This window comes from Carettochelys insculpta, chromosome 20 (assembly GCF_033958435.1).
Source record: "Carettochelys insculpta isolate YL-2023 chromosome 20, ASM3395843v1, whole genome shotgun sequence".
NCBI lineage: Eukaryota > Metazoa > Chordata > Testudines > Carettochelyidae > Carettochelys > Carettochelys insculpta.
The window spans coordinates 8,984,376-9,004,069 of NC_134156.1; the positions used below are offsets into that span (position 1 = coordinate 8,984,376).

The 19,694-nt window shown below is 44.3% G+C and overlaps 1 protein-coding gene across 1 annotated transcript; it reads left to right on the top strand.

The window, feature by feature from the left end:
* The first annotated feature begins 4,419 nt into the window (after nucleotides 1–4,419).
* On the top strand, nucleotides 4,420–19,027 carry JPT1 (Jupiter microtubule associated homolog 1). The gene is made up of 5 exons (XM_075014811.1): nucleotides 4,420–4,579; nucleotides 8,100–8,242; nucleotides 9,053–9,141; nucleotides 12,443–12,467; nucleotides 18,066–19,027. Exons 1-5 carry the CDS (start codon nucleotides 4,524–4,526, stop codon nucleotides 18,212–18,214), a joined length of 462 nt encoding a protein of 153 aa, XP_074870912.1. The 5' UTR covers nucleotides 4,420–4,523; the 3' UTR covers nucleotides 18,215–19,027.
* The last annotated feature ends 667 nt before the right edge of the window (nucleotides 19,028–19,694 follow it).

The following is a 19,694-nucleotide window of genomic DNA, read 5'->3' on the forward strand; positions in this document are numbered from 1 at the left end:
CTAGACAGTTCTGCAATCAGTCCCTTCCCTGGGCCTGTTTACCCCTCACAAGTAGAAGGAGGCTGAACTGAAACTGACCCAACTGGAGAACCAGTGCCAGAGGACTAAAGGATAGCTGAAGTCATACGTGAAGTCATATAAGCCTGGAAGGGACCTCAAAAGGTAATCTAGTCCCGTCTCCTTCACTCATGGCAGGACTAAGTATTGCCTGACAGGTGTTTCTCTAATGTGCTTTTAAAAATCTCTAGTGAAGATTTCACCACTTCCTTAGGCAATTTATTTCAGTGTTTATCACACTGACACTTGGGAAGGCTTTTTTTAAAGTCCCATCTAAACTGCTTCATATGCAACTTGAGCTCATTGCTTCTTGTCCTATCCTCAGAAATTAAGGAGAATGTTTTTTCTCCTTCCTCCTTGTAACATCCCTTGAATGTACTTTGGGGGAAGTCTAGGGGTACTGCTCCATCACAGAGTAGGAATTTTTGCACATAAGCTTGCCAAGATGGATACTGAGAGAAGCTTGTTTGGTCAGACTGAGGATAAGAGAGGGCTATAAAGAAGTTGCCAGTGGAGGGGTGCAGTGGTGGGGCTTGTTGGATTGTGAATGGAAAGAAGTGCAGGAAGAGCTGCAGGTCATTACTGAAGGCTTTGAGGTAGGCTCAGTTGGATAGTATACCAGATAAGGGGTTTGTTTTGTTTAGTTTTGCACATAAAATGTGTGACGGAGGGTTGAGTCACTGGAGGCTTGCTTTACAAATGCTGCAGTTGATGGAGCACTGAGAGCAGAGGAAGTGGAAAATGCTAAACACACGCTAGACTGGAAAGGGGGCTTGCAAGAGGTGGGTTCCGTACCAATACAGAGTCATCTGTGCTGAAACTGGGTCTGCAAAGTCAGTGTATTCAGACCTGAGAGGCACTCTTTGTTTTGTTCTGTTTTCTTAATGGAATAATGAGAGAGAGTGATAAGGAGGTTGTGTGGTTGAATTAGGACATGTCATTTGGGATTGGGGTTGGAGAAGCAAGGGGGATTGGAAATGTGGCTTCTGATCTCCATTCTGTGGTACTTTAAACTTTGTCAAGTCATTTTGCTTCTGTGTTCCCATTCCCCTTCTGATACTCCTGACTGCCATCACAGGGGTTTTGGGAGGTTTAATCAGTTAGCATTTATGAAGATTTTTAAATGTTTAGAGGTAAGTTGTTTTAGAAATGATGGGTATTACTATTAAGTGAGATCATAGACATAATGGCTACATCCACACTAGCCCAAAACTTCGAAATGGCCATGCAAATTCAGCACCTCATTAGCATGCGGGCGGTCGCGGCACTTCGAAATTGATGTGGCTCGTCCAGATGAGGCTCCGTTTTGAAAGGACCCCAGCTACTTCAAAGTCCCCTTATTCCTATGAGCAGATAGGAATAAGGGGACTTGGAAGTAGCCGGGGTCCTTTCAAAAAGGAGCCCTGTCTGGATAAGCTGCGCGGCGGTGAGCCGCATCAATTTTGAAGTGCCACAGCCGCCCACATGCTAATGAGGTGCTGAATATGTATTTCAGCTCTTCATTAGTAAACTTCAAAATGGCCATTTGCATGGCCATTTCAAAGTTTTCAGCTAGTGTAGACACAGCCATTATCTACTAGCAGATTTGCCTTGCATTGCTAATGTCTTTAACTCAGTTAAGAGATTTTGGTGATTTTTAGGAAAATAAAAGGAAAATGTACATGCTTTAATGATTACATTTTTCAAAAATACCTTTAATTTTATTAATTTACATTTTTTTCAGATTTCTTAAAAAGGGTTTTTTTCTTTTTAATTTTTTTAAGTAATTTTTTTTAAATGTGAATTCCCTCAAGGGTATTTTTTCTTCATCCCTATAAACTCTTATAATTTGCTGCTTTTTATCAAAAAATGCCTAGAGTCAATTTGGTTTCCAGTAACATGTTGTTCTTGTTTTCAAGCGGTAAGCATTGATTTAGCTGTGCCAAAACAGATTACAACTCCAAATTTCTCCATTTTCATTCTCTTTTCTATAAGGTTTATTGAGAAGCAACCCTATTCCAAATTCATCTTTTTTTTTTTTTTGTCTCATGTTGGTTCAGTCTCTTTCAATATTTGCTCAGTTATGTCAGTGTTGAGGACTGTTCTTGATTTGGTGAATTTCTCTCTTTTCTGTTTGGTTGTATGAAATGCAATCCCATTCTAGGCACATCCCTTTTTCTTGGCACAACCAAACCCTTACACTGCTTTAATTATGATAAGAGGAAACTGTTTATCAAATTTGGTGGTCCTAGCTCTTACCATTTAAGAGGAGTTCTTGATCAAATGAACAAGCTTTCTAAAATACATAGCAGATTAAACAAATACAAAGTTCTAAGCTGTGTAACTGTAACGAGCTATTTACCAAAAAGGAACACTAACTAGCCAGTCTGAATACATGATTTACATTTTCCAAATAACATGCAACTGGGTGAAAGTTCATTCCATTTCCTTTGTGAGCTGTCATCAGAGAATAAACATATGGCAGATATTACTCATGTTCCTTAATGCACCACTGGAAGGTGCTCAGATACTGTGGTGATAAGCATAGTATAAGAAACTGTAGAGAATAGAACAGACTCTGATTTGATACAGTGCCAGTGTGTTGTAATGCAATGAGATTCTGAAATCGCAGCATCCAGGGCTTTTTTTTCCTGGTGGAACACACCAGAATGGTGTTCTGGCACCTTTTTTCTCCATGAATCTGGCCAGTGGAGCTAGCAGCGCCACGATTTTGGAAGCTGGCTGGACTGCTCTGGGCTGCATGTGGCTCTTTAAGGAGCCATTTGCGCTGCTGCTGCTCACGCCTCTGACAGGTGGGATATGGACATTTAACCAATTAAATTATTTCTGTTATTTTGGCACGACAGAGCTGTGGGAGCTGCCCCTGCTGTGCTGTACATGGGGGGGAGTAGGGGAACTGGGGGTTGCCGTTCAGCTGTGGTGAAGAAGAGACAGTGACCTGGCACGGGAGCAGCATGGGGCGGCAGCATGCGGAGCTCCTGAGTAAGGTAAATTAATCTTGGATTGGGGGCGGCTGGTTTGGGGCTGCGAGGCGTTAAGCTTGGGAGTCGGGGGGCAGTTTGGGGTTGTGAAGGTTAATTCTGGGGGCGGGAGGGGGCTGGTTTGGAGTTGCGAGTGGTTAAGCCTGGCGTCGTGAAGGGAGGTGGTTTGGGCTTGCGAGGGGTTAAGCCTGAGGGCAGGGGCAGTTTGGGGCTGACAGGGGTTTAAGCCTGGGGTGCTTTGGGGCTGTGAGGGGTTAAACCTGGGGGTTGGGGGGCAGATTGGGGCTGCAAGGGGTTAAGCCTGGGGGCAGGAGGGGGTGGTTTGGGGCTGTGAGGGGTTTAAACCAGGAGGTTGGAAAGGTTGGGGCTGCTGGGGGTTTAAGCCTGGGCATGGTGTGGGGCTGAGAGGGGGCTAAGCCTGGTGGGGAGGAATCATCCGACTTGAGTTTTGGCACTCTTTTTTCGGGGGGGGGGGGAAAAAACACTGACAGCATTTTACTGCATTCTTAGGTGGATATTTAGAAACAATTACTGCTGTGTGTTAAGGCACATGTCAGTTTGTATGGATCTTCCAGGCTGCAGCATGATTATCACAGTGTGATCAGATTGTGAGGTGGTGCTTTCTCCTTGCATCCCATTACAAGGTTATGAAATCTGAGGTGCTACCCTTGCATCAGAGCAGACATTTTGGGCTGTCATTGTTTTGTCACAGGCAAGGTGGGTATTAAAACAAATGAGGAGTCCTGTGACACTCTTAAAGACTACCGCTTTCATTTGAGCATAAGCTTTCGTGGGCTGGAGCCCACATTAGGTGGGAATGGTGCTGTAGTTGTGTTTTCAGCTGGTGGCTTCACACCTGATGACATGGCATGACATCATGGCCTGGTGCCTTTTGAGAGAGCGCTAGCAATATAAAAATGGGTTTGCGGCCTTTGGTACATGCTGGTGGTTCAGTTTCTGGCCTCGCATCTCCCAGGGGGCTGCAGCTAATCCAAGCTCAGTCACTCCATATGTGCAGACCCCGCAGTTCCAATCAAACTTTGGCCCCTCATAAAGGGATTTCCTGCCGATTTGTTTGGCCTCATACGCAGTTGAGCCAATCAGAACCGAGTCAGGTGAGTGACAGCTGAATTTTCCATTCAGGAACGAAAGGATCCCGGCACCGAAGACGGCCAATCGTTTCGGGGACAACGTATTTCTCCCCCAATCAAGGTTAGGGGCAGGAAAGAGGGCGGTGCCTTGCCACTCAGAATACACGCTGAGGTGGGACAAAGCACAGAGTGGCGGCTCTTCGCCCAATGGCGGACGGGATCGGGTTTGAACCGTCCAATGACATGGCCGGAGGGGGGCGCGTCTTGTTGCGGCTATAAAACCGGCTGCAGGGGCGGCGGCGGTGGCTGCAGCAGTTGTCACCAGCGGCGGGGAGAAAGCAATTCGCCTCCTGCCGGCGTCTCGCTAAGGAGCTTTCGCCCGTCTCTCCCCGCCATGACCACCACTACCACCTTCACGGGCGTAGATCCCAACGGCAGGAACAGCTCCAGGTGGGGGCCCGGGGCTCCTGGGGGAGGGAGCGGTGGGGTGGGGCGGGGCGGGCCTGACTGGCCGTTGGGACCGTTTGCCGGAGCGGTGGCCGGGCGGTCGCGGGGAGCCGGGCGCTGAGGGCTTGGCTCCGAGGGGCTCCCTCTCGCCGTCGGGGGGGCCGGGGAGCGGTCGTTTTTTCAGCCCCGTCGCCGGGCCGGAGGACCGGGGCCCGCCGTGCGGTGACTGGACCGCTCTCCCGGGGCTGGCAGGCGCCGGGGCTGCGGCCGCGCCCCGCCGGCACGTGCCGCCCGTGGGGTTTGTTCTCCTGCGGCCGGGCTCTGGCGCAGCTGCCTGGGGAAGAGCTGTAGCGGCTGGTAGTGAGGCAGACCCGCCCCGGGCGGCTGCTGCGTGCGGCGCTGGCTGCTCTGAACAAAGGACTGGAGCTCGCTGCCCCGCCACGCAGCCGGGTTCGCCTCCCACCCACTCCTCACAACCCCACCACCGTCCTCCCTGCGCCCTCCCTTGGTCCCGCTAGTCTCGTGGTGTGCCGAGCTCCAGCGGCGCTGCCCCCGGCGGGGATCCCATGCTGGGTGGGGCTGAAGCGGGCTCTATTGTCTCCTGTCTGTAGCCTCGCTACCTGTTAGCCTGGGCGGTGGGCGCACGTATCACCCATCACGCGTTCCTGGAAGAGGCGGCTCCTGTTGGGAGTCCTTTGCTGCCCGGTGCTGTAACTTTATGGGAGGTTCGATTTCTGCCAGGGTTTCCGGGGTTTGTATTGTTAAGCTCATTGTGCATTGTTGCTTTAAATGGCTCACGGGCGGGTAGATCTCATAGAGCATGCTCCGTGGCTGGGGGAGGCGAAGGCACTACAATAGTGAACATCATCTCTTCACTGCCAGACCTGCGGGGTTTGGCTAGTCTTTGAGACTGGGGATTCCCACCTAGGGAGCCATCTTGAGGGGGCTGTGAGACGGCTGCGGAAGAGGAATAGGAAAAGAAAAGGCTGTGGTCTCCTGCTCTTTTTTTTTTTTTTTTTTTTTTGTTCCTGGATCAGAGAAGCCGCAGTTGTTCTGGGTGGAAAGAAGACGTTTTTGTTTGAATTGCATAGCATTTCTTAGGAATCATCTCAGTTTGAAGCAAACTCCTGTATTTCAGTCATGCAGTGTAGGACAAGGTACTGGCAGTGTAAATCGTGCTCTTCTGGGCAACATGGAACTGGAGCGGGTAGTTTTTTGATCAGTCCCTTTAAACAAGCACAAATTTGCTGGTGAGGATTTGAGACTTTAAAGGTTTTGCTCTCCCTGTTGCTATGAGGTGTTTTCTTCATGGGACTGAGTTTGGCTTCTCAGTCACTGGTACGCATTTCATTGGATTGTATGCTAAGAGCAATCCCTTTCTGAAGAAAATGTGGCTGTCAGCTGTTGTGAGGCAAATGCAAAATCCTGGGCATGGATGATGACTAAAAGCTTTTCCGTTAACCCTTAGCTGAGTGACTGAACAGAATAGCAGATACTGAGTTGTAGCCATACTTACCAGTTTGCTTGGCTACCTTTTTGTTTTCCTCCTTGATTCACCTGGATATCTTAAGTGTATCTGACATCAGTCTGCCTAAAAAATTATTGTTACCCTGTCCAGGTTGGGGGAGGTATGGATTGTAGTTTCAAGACCTTGTTTGAATGCTGTGCTCTCAGAATTAAAATATGACAACATGATGATGATGATATGGAAGACAAAGGCAGTTTTCACATGGACACGCTTTCACTAGGATCATTTCTCTTTACTGAATACAAGATTCACTCCCAAGTGGGGGGGGGGGGTGAGGAAATCATAAAGATCTCTGTGGAGTCTCTAGGGATGTTACCTTTAATCTTTTGGATAATCTGTGGGTTCCTCTGTAGCATGATCAGTATGTAGGGGATAACTGGACTCTGTACAGAATCCCTGATATACACTAAGGAGCAGTGCAAGTATTAGGTGTTCATCTCTAAAGATTACTTACAAATAAGTTCAAAATCTTAGTTTGTTCTAGAATATTGTCTTAAAAAAGTGTCAATTCATTTGTTTGTGCGCTTGCTGTTACGCTGCATTTGTGATTAGCAAGGAATAGAAGTAATAGATGTTTTATGTTCTGCAATTAGCGCAGTAGACTTATGGTTTGGGAAAAAAATCAGAATTCATTCCTGGCAGTGGTCATCTATGTCTGAGTCAGAGTCTCACTCTTCCAGCGCTGCAGTATCTGGGTTTGAATTCTTGCATAGTGAGGCTCTACAGACCTCTTTCTACTATGAACTGTAGCATAAAGCTCCGAATCTGGGGGTACTGCACTTAAAAAGTATGGGGATGTTCTCTACTTTACTGTAACCGAATCACAGGACTATATCTGTGTTTTTTTCATAATTGGGATCTGAACTTTATACTAAAGCAACTTAATTTGATACCCTGAATCAACTTTGGCAGTATTTTGAATTTTTGCTGAGAGCTGTTCCTTTCTCATCTAGCTGTTTGAAACTTTTTGTTCTCCCCAGGTGTCAAGTTTAATGCACAAATGGGCTGAAGAAAATATAGGCAAAAGAATCCAAAGCTTCAGTGTTGCTTTCACATCTTGACTTTCAGGAGGTGGTACCAGACATTTTCATGCAACATCCTGATCAGGATGTCTGCTAGATCATCATGCTTTCTTTGAGCTCTGTAGAAGTGCTGTGCATTTTGCTTTGCAGCTAAACTCTGCCCTTTAATAATCCCTGTTCAATGCAGATGGCATTCAAGCAATTGTTAAAGCTTTTTGGCTTATCTCTCAATTCAGGATCTTTTGGGTTTAAAAAAATTGGAACGGTTCCAAATAGAAGAGTCTGGAACCTAGGTGTGATAATCGATGGTGCAAATAGTACAGTGGTTCGTGAGCCAAATGCTGGTCTTTGCCTTGTTTCTTGTTGCAAGGTTAATTTCTGTAGGGTGTCCTAATGAATTTGGCTCTCAGGAGCTGAAAGACTGGACTCCGATAAATAGTTTTGGGTATTTTTGGCTCCGAGTTTGATGCATAATTGTCACTGTTTCTGGGACACAAGGATATGTGGAACTGGCTCTTGTGGTGGTTTTCCCCTTGTTTGGCTGTCTCTTTAATATTTAGTGCAGCGAATTGTACTCTCTCTCCACAGTCTTGATTAGTCACCAAAAATATGAATAGCAGGGACAGAAAAAATGCCTCTGTGCTTTCCTGAAGCATGCTGTAGGTCCAGAAGTATAAGTCATTCTTGGTTCTCATCTAGTCTTGGCTTCTGTGTGAGCCAACAAGTATAGTGCTGGTCAGTATTGTCTACTGTAAATTTGATTGTGAAAAGTGAACATCTAATTGCCTGATAGCAGCTTGAGAGTACTGAAACTGGGCTGAATTTACCCACTGTTTAACCCAGGTGATGCTCTTCTACTTCTGTTTCAGAGCCATCAATCCCTTTGCTAACCCAACCAACTTTTTATAATACTTAATGAACACTTTTGGTAAAAACCTTCAAAAAATAAGATTCCCATCAAATCTTTCTCCAGGGTACTGCGCCCTCCAGGGGGAGGTTCCAATTTCTCATTGGGCTTTGATTTGCCAAAAGACCAGCCAGTGCGAAGGAACAAAATGGCATCCAATATCTTTGGTCCTCCTGAAGAGAATCCACTTTCCAAGGCTGACTCAACAGGTAAAGTTTCGCTCTGGTTTGTGTCCATTCTGCTGTTGCTAGTGTCCTGTAACCATTCCAATTCCATAATGTTTTATGGAAAAGGCTGTGAGTGACCCCTTGAACTGTGGAGAGTGGCATCATTAGCATCCTGTAGTGTAGTAGTAGAGTCAGCTGATGACCGATGCAGAGGAAAGATGGTTTTGTAGTTCAGGTCACAGTCTGAGATTTGGGGAAATATGAATTAATCTTCCATCTCTGCTGCATATTTTCAGTGAGATGAAATTTGACTGTTTCCAGCCAATGGGAGCTGGGAGTTGGGCAACATGCAAACTTCTCTCCCCGTCCAATCCAGTGCAGAGAGGCACATGTAGAGACTAATCAGCATCTTTGAGCCTGATGCTGTGGCAAGCAGGATGCTGAGTGTCCCACTGGGTTGCTCTCTGGAAGCCACCTAGATAAGTGCATCTCAGCCAGAGTCTGCACCTGGCAGCCCACCACCTCTCCCACTCCAACTCCCTGTCCCAGGTCATCGTCCAAATCCTCTTTATCCTCATTACCCCCCCGTCACAACTCCCTCTCAAGAGAGAATCCTCTCCTACACCCCCATCCCCTGCCCTCGATCACAACCCCTTTACCCAAAATCCCTCTCAGACCCCACACCCTCTTCTGCACCCCAGTCCCCTACCGTGAGTTCCCCGATCTGTGCTCCACCTCCATCCCAGGTTCCACTCCTCCTCCACAGATAAATGCAGCCCTTGACCACTTATCAAAATCTTGGAGTGGTCCACTCCTGCTTTCAGCTTACTTAAAACAAACTTCTGCTTCCAGGGGTCATGCCCAGAGGTGTCAGAGAAGATGCTGAGCCACAAAGGAGAAACTCTTTGGATGCAAACTGTGGGGACTTTGTAGATCCAAAGGTCAGTGACTATCTGAAGCTTGCACTGTGCTTGTGGTTGCTTACCTACTTCTAATAAGATTGTGTAGTAGGAAAAGAGCTGAAAGAATTTATTACGGCCTTTCGTTTTCTACCTGGAGAAAGTATGAAACTTCCCAATACCATTAATATGCTGTGGGCATATTCTACAGTTCCACAGTGATAGAATTATACTTTTTTAAACTGGGTACTCCAGAAAAAGTTTCTGCCTGTTCCATTGCTATAATCTGGTAATGATGAGGAAAACTGCCTTAGCCACAAGATCAGTATTATGGGCATATGCTTGCAAAGCTCAGGTTGCTGTGCTCCTTAATCAGCTGGGCAAGGGGTTGGTGGGGGGAGCTTTGGCATTGTCAGTTTTGTGATGGAGTGTAAAATATGTACAGGTTGAACCTCTCTAGTCTGTCACTGTCTCATCCAGCAACATCTGTAATCCAGGTGATTTTTAGTTAGCCAGAGGAATGCTTACTATGGTTGTGGCCAAGTTTCCTGTGGTGCATAAAGTTTGTTTACAACCAGCAGCCCTGGCTCTTACTTAGCTCTGATTTATCCCTAAATGTCATCTGAGAGCCCAGTAAGCAGTGGAAGTGTTGGTAATGCTGCTAGACCATATTGACTTCCCATGGTCCGACAAATTTGCTTGTTTGGCACTGGTCAGGTCCCAGGGTGCTGGACTAGAGACGTTCAACCTGTAACTTATAGATACTTGTGTAGTAACTTGTCTGGCTGTTATGTACCTGGAGCTGCAGATGCACCTCAATGGTCTAGGTCAGGGGTCTGCAATCAGCTCTTTAAGGACTTGTTTGTGGCTCCTGACACAACAATTGCAAAGTGTGGGGTGTTTTTTTTGTTAAACAAAACTCTCCAGATTATTTTTGATAAATGGTGAACATCTAAAAGCTCCAAAACGAACAACTCATGTGTAATGATGCAATCTCAAATCATTGGATAACTCCCCTTAATATGTGCAGTGTATTGTGGGATATGCTATAGTAGTAGTGTTGCTAATTAAGTTTTTTATTCACTTGCATTGTGGCTCTTGAATTATTGAGGGCTTTTTTTAACAGAATTAAAAAAAAAAAAAAAAGGCTCTTTCAGCTATTTTGGTTGCTGACCCCGGGTCTAGCTTCAGGAGATAGGGGAAGAAAAAAAAGGAGAGAAGAACCACACTATTTGCACAAGTTTTTGCTTAGTGTGCAATTTCAAATTATCAATAAATAAGAATAGTAGCTTCTCTGCACAGAGCAAAATTGGGGAGGTTCTGGCAAGCTTCATCTGTGGACAATTCTAAAAGCTATTCCTCTCTGACAATCTGAAATTCAGTAGCTTTTCAAGAAAAGAGAAACTGCAAAGTGTAACCCTCTGGTATGATGAGAGCAGAGAAGTGTCGAGATCCTCTATTGTAACTTGTATTTAAATGGGATCTAAAGTCATAAAGACTGTTCAAAATCGGCTTGTTTGATCCACAGCAAGACTTTGGAGTGAGTGTAGAACTGTCTTGCTTGCTAAATTGAAACAGCTGTAAATGTCATGTGGTGGTTACAGCAGAAAGCCAAAGTAAGCTGTTTGGTCTAATTTTGTTTACCTATATTACATACTCTGTAGCCTGCAGGGTGGCTTTTTTTTTTTTTTTTTTTTTTAAAAAACAATTGCTATCACACAGAATGAGTCACACAGTGACTGTAGCTACAAACAGTTTAAACTACATGCTGGACCAGGGAGGCCCAACATCCTTGGGACCTGAGTGGTCCCAGACCAGAGGAGATCAATGCTTCCTTGCTGTCTGTTAGCTGTGCTCTCAGGTTGCCCTCCAGAATGCCTCCTAGCCTCCAGCTTCTTGGCCACGGATCCTGCTCAGCAGTTGCTGCTGGACTCTCAGCTGGTGTCTGGTCTAGCAGCGTCCACAGATGTTGCTGGACCAGAGAATCCTGGCTTTCAGAGGTTCAACCTGTATTAAAATTGTTGTCCAGTCCAGAAATTTTAGATATACCTACATATGCTTCAGCCTGACTCATGCAATTCTGTTGACGTTAGTGGAGCTGTCAGTTTGCACCTGAACAACAGGCTCAATTCTGATAAGATTCATTATCTCCTTGTTAAAGAGTTGATCTGTGTGAGGGAAATGACCCAGGGCCATTTGGCTTGCTGGCCATTTGGCTTGCCAGCCAGCAACTGTTTCTTTTTTGGGCCCCAATCTGATTGTAAGCTGCTAAAGCAAGCAAGAAGGGTATTTCAGTGCTATTATAGAAAATGTAATTGGGATTGAATAGAATGTGTGCTCAGTCTGAATCATTTTGTCCGACTTTACATAAGCAGTTCAACTACCTTTGAGACAGCCAGTGTTGTCAGAAAATTCCTAGGAAAGAAGGGGGGCAAACTATAAAAATATATACTCATGGTATACTTACAAGTAGCCTCATCACTTCACAGCTGTAACATGTCATGTCTGTAAAGCTTTCAAAGTGATCCTTTTGATGAAAGGTGCTAGATGAACAGTGGACTGTCCAGCTGCTGCTTGCATGAGCACAAGACACATTTCTACATGTCACTAACTCTGGCCTTTAGGGTGAGTAGCATGTATGCGCAGTCAATCCTTGCCACTATGATCTTTTATAATGGACAAGTCTGTATTTGAAAACACAGATCCAACTCACTTCCCTGATCAGTTGACAAGGTCATTATAGATTTTGGGGGGGGGGGGGGGGGGGGTGTCAGTAATCCTTCCCGGCACGGGTGCCAAGAGTGGCACATGAGCCAATTTTTCATCACCACCCCTTCTTCCCCATATAGCCGGGAGCTTGCTCAAAGCCATGCTGCCTGTGGATTAACAAAAGACCAGAAAATGCTACCAACCACCACCTAAACAGTAAAGCTCTGCATCTTTATTATTGAAGCTGTTGTAAGCAGGACTATTAGTGACTTTAAACTTTATCACCAGCACTCAGACCATAGATAGAGGTCCAATTTCAGCACTCCATCTCAAAGGTTGTTGACCCCTGCTAAAAACATTTGGTTGAATTGACTGCCAGTCAGACCTAAGGAGGTAATGTTCTTCTGGCCAGCAGAATGCATGGTTTATCTACAGTACTGCTCTGGAAAGTCCAGCATCCTAAGATGACTCTCTGTTTCTGCATTCTTACAACTCAGAGGGATCTGCTGTGTAAGATCAGCATTGTTTAGCAGCCTTTGTTAGGGAGGGCCTGGTGTTCGGTCCTTCGCTGTATCTAATGTTGAAAATGCATTGCAGAGTACAGGAAGTAATGTGTATATGTGTTCTCTTCTAGGGTGGGGAAAGTGGTGAAACATTTGGTGAGTAACTCTGTCTCATGTCTAACCTTTAACTGGTGTATTTGAGGTGTTGGGAGGAGACACATAACCACAGGATTCCCTCTTGGATCTTTCAAAAGGGTGGTAACTTAAATATTTCCTGTATTTGGTTAACATGTGAATGAAGTCTAACTGGGGAATGCTTTTAACAGATTGGATCTAGGGTCACAGCCAACTCTGAGTTAGTGCCAAGAAGTCAACACTTGTGGGCAAGTGGATTAGTTTTAAAACCCATATTACAAGGGAAATGGGATTGAGAAGGGACTGTCATTTAGCAGCAATTGCTGGATGGGGCCTGGTGTTCAGTATTTCACACTAATATTGACAGCACATTGCAGAGCGCAATAAATAGTGTATGTTCTCATGAAGTTGGACTGTGAAGTTTTCAAAGACTTCTTGTTAGCACCTTTTATCGGGAATGCCACAAATGAATCATCAGTACTAGGACAGTAGTTCTCAAACTGGGTTGTGATGCCGTTGTGATGCGTTCACCAGGGCTGCCTTAGACTGTTTGGGGCCTGGGACTCAAACCTCCTCATCTCCACGAATGGCTGAAGACCAAGCCCGAGGTTTCAGCCATGGGTGGCAGTTCAGGTTAGTGTTCCTGCCAAGGACTGATGCTCTTGAGCAACAGCTTTCAGTTCTCATCCTTTCCCTCCCAGAGCAGTGGGACTTGGGCCTGAGGCTTCAGCCCACCTTCTTGGGGTTGTGCAATAATTCTTGTTAGAAGGAAGTTGTACAGAGAGGTTTGAGATTTTCCTATACTAAGATTTAGTCTGAGGTGTAAGAGTTAGTCTGTAGGTTCATAAAATAAGCAGTCCTGTGGCACCTTAAAGACTTAACACATTTATTAGCTAATGAGCTTTCATGGGCTATAGCTGTTTGTCCAATATATACCCTTGCAGAGGCAAAAGTAGCTTTTCAGCTGTTGAACCAAGTGAACAATATGAACTTGCTTGCAGCACGTTTCATAAATGGAGAGACTTCTCAGATTGATGGTACTTGCCAGCATGTCCCCAGTTGGCAGCAATCACAGGAAACAAAATCAATCTGTTTAATAGTCCACGACTACCTACAAAAATCTGGCACTTACAGCTCTGATCCAGAATGAAAATAAACTATCCTCTAGTCAAACTGGGATTGGACATTTGAAACCGTACCCTTCAGAGAGCCACATAAATCAGTTCCCAAGAGAGACTTTGAGAGCACTTAAGGCTCAGCTTTGACAAAAATATAAACTTCCTTCAGTAAGCCAAATAGAGGATCAATAATAGGGATTTGTTTGTCTCTACCCTGTGCCCTGTGAGACACTTAATTATGGCCCTTGAGGAGGATGACTGTTAAGTGGAATTTGTATTTGATTATAAATTGAAAGTGCTATTAATATTTACATAACCTCCTTTACCAGCAGCTTGGAAAACCTAGGCTCCCTCTTCGGTTATGTGTATTCATTAAATTTTTAATCTTATCTCAAGTTCATTAAGCTAATAGGCTTCTTCCTCTTGGTCCCATGCTCCAACTTTATTGGACTGTTATCTGATTAGCCTTGCTACTCATGCACAAAGGGTCTTGCTACTCATGCACGAAGGGTATGCTTCCTACTGAGAGACTGAGTTGCAGCATTGTCCTTTCTCCATTTGGATGTCATTGAAAGCCTTGTGGTCTGTAATGAGGGCCACTGGCTGTTTCACTCTGGTCTTTGGTGACCAATTGGATCTAGCTTCAGCTCTGTTGATCAGATCTTTTCACTTGCTATCTTTTTGGCAGGGTCATCTTAGATGCTTTTCCTGAAATGTCTTCAGGAATGGGGAAGCCTAATGTCCTTTGAATAAGCCAGATGGTACTCAAGTTGGAAACAATTTCCTGTTCCTTGTCAGGTGTAAATGTTACAATTAAAATTAAAGAGTACTTATAGTTAGTGGTTTTGTCTATAATTGTTTTTGTTCTCTGTTAGCTAAATTTTATAGTAACAGAGTCACGTTAGCCTATATTCTATCAAAACAAAAAAGCAGTTCAGTAGCACTTTAAAGACTAGCAAAGCAATTTATTAGGTGATGAGCTTACATGGGACAGACTTGATCTGAAGAAGTGGGTCTGTCTCACAAAAGCTCATCACCTAATAAATTATTTTATTAGTCTTTAAAGTGCTACTGAACTGCTTTTTTGTTTTGATAGCTAAATTTTAACGGTTCTACCATTATAGTTAATTTCCTTTCCCATGTGTTCCTCTCACACCAAAAAGATCTCCTTAAAAATGGACAAGGAGACTCGAGGATAGGTTGAGTCATTAACTGATTCTTCAGGCCTCTTTATTTCAAGTACATAATGTCCTTTTTAATGTCTCTACTAACTAGCTTTGCTGAGCAGGAGGTAATGGCAAAAGAGTCTATGTAACTATGGATAAGCATTCATGACTTTGATCATGAAGTCTCTTCTTTCGATGTTTGGGTGAAGTCTATTTCCTTTCCCACCTTCTAAAACTTACACCAGAAATAGCCCATTTCCTGATTGGAACAAGTATTCCTTTGTCTCTTTACCCCAGCACTTCCCTCAGTGCCACTTTCCCCGCATGTCTGCTTTTGTTTCTGGAAGAGCAGCCAAGCTGTTAAGTTAATTTCCTGAAAGGACCCCTCTTTAAAGGTTTTAGGAGAAAAAAAATCTTTCCTATTTGTTAAGTGGCAGCTATGCCTGGGCTTGGCATCAGCTAACCATACAGCAAGTTGAATAGTAACAGAGGTAGCTGTGTTAGTCCGTACTTCAACAAAACAAAGCAGTAGAAATGTAGCACCTTAAGGACTAACAAAACAATTTCCTCAGTGATGAGCTCTTGTGGGACAGACCCACTTCATCATATAGCAAGTGTTGGTGTGAGAAGAGTATCTAATGCCTCTGACCATAAACAATTCAGCTTTCCTTAATGTTTTCCTGAGAGTCATTTCTAATGCGTTTTAATTAGCATTGCAGTGCTGGGCTCTGAGGATAGATCAAGGTTAGAAACTACTGAGGCAAGAGAATGAGTTTCAAAACTTTAGGAATGAACTTTGTCTGGATTTGCAAACACCATAACTAGTAGCGCATTTGACTGGTACAAAATAATCATGTAGCTCTGCTGGTAATTGAAACCCCAGCGCTACAGGAGTAGATCCTTCTAGCTGCACTGGTCAACCCATTTCTCACTTCTTGTAGATTGTCATGTCAGCAATTTAAGCAGCAAGTGAACTGGAGTTGGTTTTCCTGACACACAACTGGAAAGTGTGTTGGTTTAATAGTCATGTTTTTCCTCGTCCCATCTGCTCAAGAGTGAGCATTTTTGTGACTGGTCAGAATAAGTTGTGAAGACATAATGCTACTAACAGGAATTGTAGAGGTTTTTCCAAAGCAACAGCATAAACATTAGGACAGTACCTCCTGAGTGTGAAAAGTCTCTTGTGAACCCTGGCAAATTATTCCTTGGTTCCCCTCCTTCCATGTTTTGTTGTGGATACCCACAAGTAAACTGAGCATGGACAAAATTGCACACACTGCCACTGAGGAAGCTGGCGACCTCAGAACGTCTCTTGACATTCCTATCATGTGAAATGTTGCTACTCAGGTCGGCAAATGTTCTATGCTCTGTGTTGCTCATGTTTCCATGTGCTAGTTTGAAATGGTAGTTTTCTAATCTGTTTCAAGATTGTGCTGCATCAAAGGAATGCAGATGCGATCTAGAATTCTGAAGGATTCTGTGACATGTGGGATCTGTTTATCCACCCAGTTCCCAATCCTGCATTGTAGGCAACTGCATGTATTACTATGCAAGAGAAATTTGAGTCTCTGCTCAGTCACTGGTATTTTTTTTTCTATATATCTTGATACATTTAGATAAGTCTTTCCTTGGTGCGTCACAGGTGACTTGCTTCGAGATATTAAAAATACCCTGCTTAAAGCTGTGGTGTATTGACTTAAAATGTGCTGATCACACACCTTGCTTTTAGTCTACAGATGTGAATAATCTTTGTCCAGCAGGAAGTTTGCATCAAAAACCAGATTTGATTGACATGTCAAAAGGGGGTGGGGTGCTGCCACTACTGTTTATCATAGCACAACCTTGACCTCAGGGCTGTCCTGTTCATAGGGGGAATGAGGGTGGCTGCCTCAGGCCCTGTGCTTCTGGGGGCCCTTTGCAGCTGCCCCAACCATCCCATGGACGGGAGGTCACAGAGCCTGGCATGGGGGCTGCAGCAGAAGTTTCCCCTTCACCTTCTCAACTTACTACATAGGTGGTGGGAGCTGGAGCAGCCCAGCGGCCTGATCTGCCCCAGTTCCCTCCCAGCCTGCTAAAAAGTCTGCAGTATTCACCACACCACTATAATCCCATGGGTTGTATTGCTTGGGGGATGGGTTTAAGAGGGCAGGGTAAGGGTTAGATCAGGGGCAAAGCTGTGGGGGGACAGTTGCCCTGGCCCTCTGACACCCCCCCCCCCCCCCCCCCCTCCCGTGCCACCTTAGGATAGCCCTGCTTGGCCTTTTCTGATGGAACATAACCTACAAGCTGAAATACATTTATGGAATTAAGACTAGACCTTTTTGAGTAGCTGAGAATTTGCAGGGGAAAGAGGAGTACATCTTGTTAGCTTTTACATGCTCTGAATTTTGACTGAACACACAACCTCCTATTTCTCCTGTTTGTAGTAACTTATTGTAGATTAAGGCAAGCTGGATAACTGACTGCAAGAAGTAGGAAAATGCAGTAGAATTGATGCCCTAGCAAGTAAAACTTTCATGAATGTGCTACATGTGTAGAATTCTTGTGTGGTGGGGCATGGTGGTTCTAATGATAGAAGACCCCAGACAAGGAGATGAAACAGTACACTCTCTTTTCAAGAGATGTACATGTCAGAAAGGCCCACAGGCTTTTAATGTGGCCGTATTGGAGGCTTGTAGACAAATCACCTTGGACTTTGTTTATAGTTTAGGAAGGGCTTAGGCATATTACCATGTCAGCCTAGAGTTCTGTGGCTCTAGCTTTTTGTATTAAGATGCAAATGTAGCATTTAAAACAAGTGCAGAACTGAGGTTCAGACCTGCACTGTAAGTGGCTGGTTCAAAACATAACAGACATGAATAGATTTGATGATACAAAACAGTCATGGTTACAAGAGTGCTAGAATTTGAACCGTTTGTATAGTTGGGGAGTGGAGATGCATTGAACCAAGCTGTATATCCTGTACATGATGGAATTCACTTCAAGCTGGTGGGGGGGCGGCGGCAGCACCAGTATTAACTGTGCATGACCATAGTAATTGCGGGTATTTGCTGTGAATTGCTGACAGGTGCTGCTCTGTTGGCAATCGAATTAAATTGTCTCCTAAATGACTATACCTAAGTGTAAGATGTGATAGTTTCTTGAGTCTAACAAATACATTTCTGAATGAAAAAGCTAATGCTGTCTTACCAGCAGATGCTGAAGCAGTCCTTGGGGGAGGACGGGGGAAACCATGGCTATATCCTATTGGAATGTGGAGGTGGGGAGTACCTGAGAAATCCAGACAGACTTCCATCTCTTCTCCATATCAAATACCTAAAATCTTTTGCTTCTAGAAAACATTGAAGCTGATGCAGAAGCAGCTCCTGGCCAGAGTGAAGAGAAAACCCTGCCTGCTGCACCTGTTCCTAGCCCAGTAGCGCCAGTACCTGCACCATCCAGGAGAAATCCACCTGGTGGAAAGTCCAGCCTAGTCCTCGGTTAAACCTGTTTTTCTGACTGTTTTGAACTTGTCTGTTTCTTCCCCCTCATGCTTGTGAACTGCACAACTTGAGCCTGACTGTACATCTCAAATTTCTTTCATTAAAAAGAAGCACTTTATGTACTGCCATTTTTTAAAGAAGTTTTTTTTTTGGTGGTCCCCCCCCCCAACTTCTTTTGTCTCCCCTGGACCTACAGGAAGTGATATGAATGTTTTCTAGTAGTGAACGTGAGGGAGAGCTTTGAGGGATAGTAATGTGTTTCAAAGGAGACTAGATTGCTCTCAAGTGTGCTTAGAAATTTTTGTATTTTTTTTTAAAGAACTTCTTAGTCAGCTTTACAAGGGTTAAGATTCTGGTTGAACAGGCCACAAACAATCATCAAACAAGAACTGTCTCCTTCACCACACCTACTGAATATCCGAAACTCAATTGGCAAATGTCTCAAGCCCAATTGTGTGCCATCCAGAACAGTACCGAAGTACAAGGATAGTTTACCTTGCTGCCTTTAACAAAGGGTATCTTAGAGCTGGACCATTATGAAATGGAGCATGTGCCATATTTAGGGCTGAGATGCCTGTCCTAATATTGAAGAAGGATTTGTGTATAGCACCTGTGAAGGTGAATGGAGACTGGATCATATAAGTGGTTAAGTAAAAATTACAGGGGCATTTTATTATAAATGACTCAATGCTGTGCATGATCATGCTGGTGCTTGACCATGAGGTGAAAAATCATCCTTTTAAAATGTGTGTTGTAACTTCACAAAAGCTGGACTGTTGCTTAAAAGTAAATAATATAGAAGTTTTGAAGCAGTGTTTCCTGTGTGGGTTTTATTTTGATGTCCTGGTTTGTCTCTCACCTCATTGTACTGCTGGTAACACATACCTGATCTTTCCCTTTGAAATACTTCTCCCTGGTGGCAGTAGTTTTAAGTGATGTGTAAATACATGAGATGAGGATTTTATAAATGAAGTTGTGATAGCATGATGACATCACTGTAGTGCTCCACCTACCCAGTATCCTGTTAGCTCTTGATGACTTCCCTCTTATTTTTAAGCAAGTGTTTTGATTAGTAAACAAGTACTGAAATCTTAGCCAAATGATGGCTCTTGACAGAGTTCTAGGGGCTAAATCCTTCATTATGTGCTATTTTTCCTGGACGTGGAGAACGAAGTAATCTAAAACTCTGTACCAGTCACTAGTATTCCAGAGGCAAGCATACAATGCTGTGTCCGCATCCTCTTTCATCCATGCTGCACTCTTCTTTTTCAAAAAGAGCAGGACTTAAGTAGCACTCACCATTACAATTTTGTCTAAAGTTTCTTTGTAGTGGTTAAATTTGGCACAGGCCTGCTCTTCCAGCATCAGAGGGCCATATATCACCCAGCAACAAAGAGCACTAAATCTTGTGTTTAAAATCCAAGCCTGTATTGAGGGTTTTTTGTTTTTTTTTTTTTTTAAAAGTGTGACAAATTTAAATAA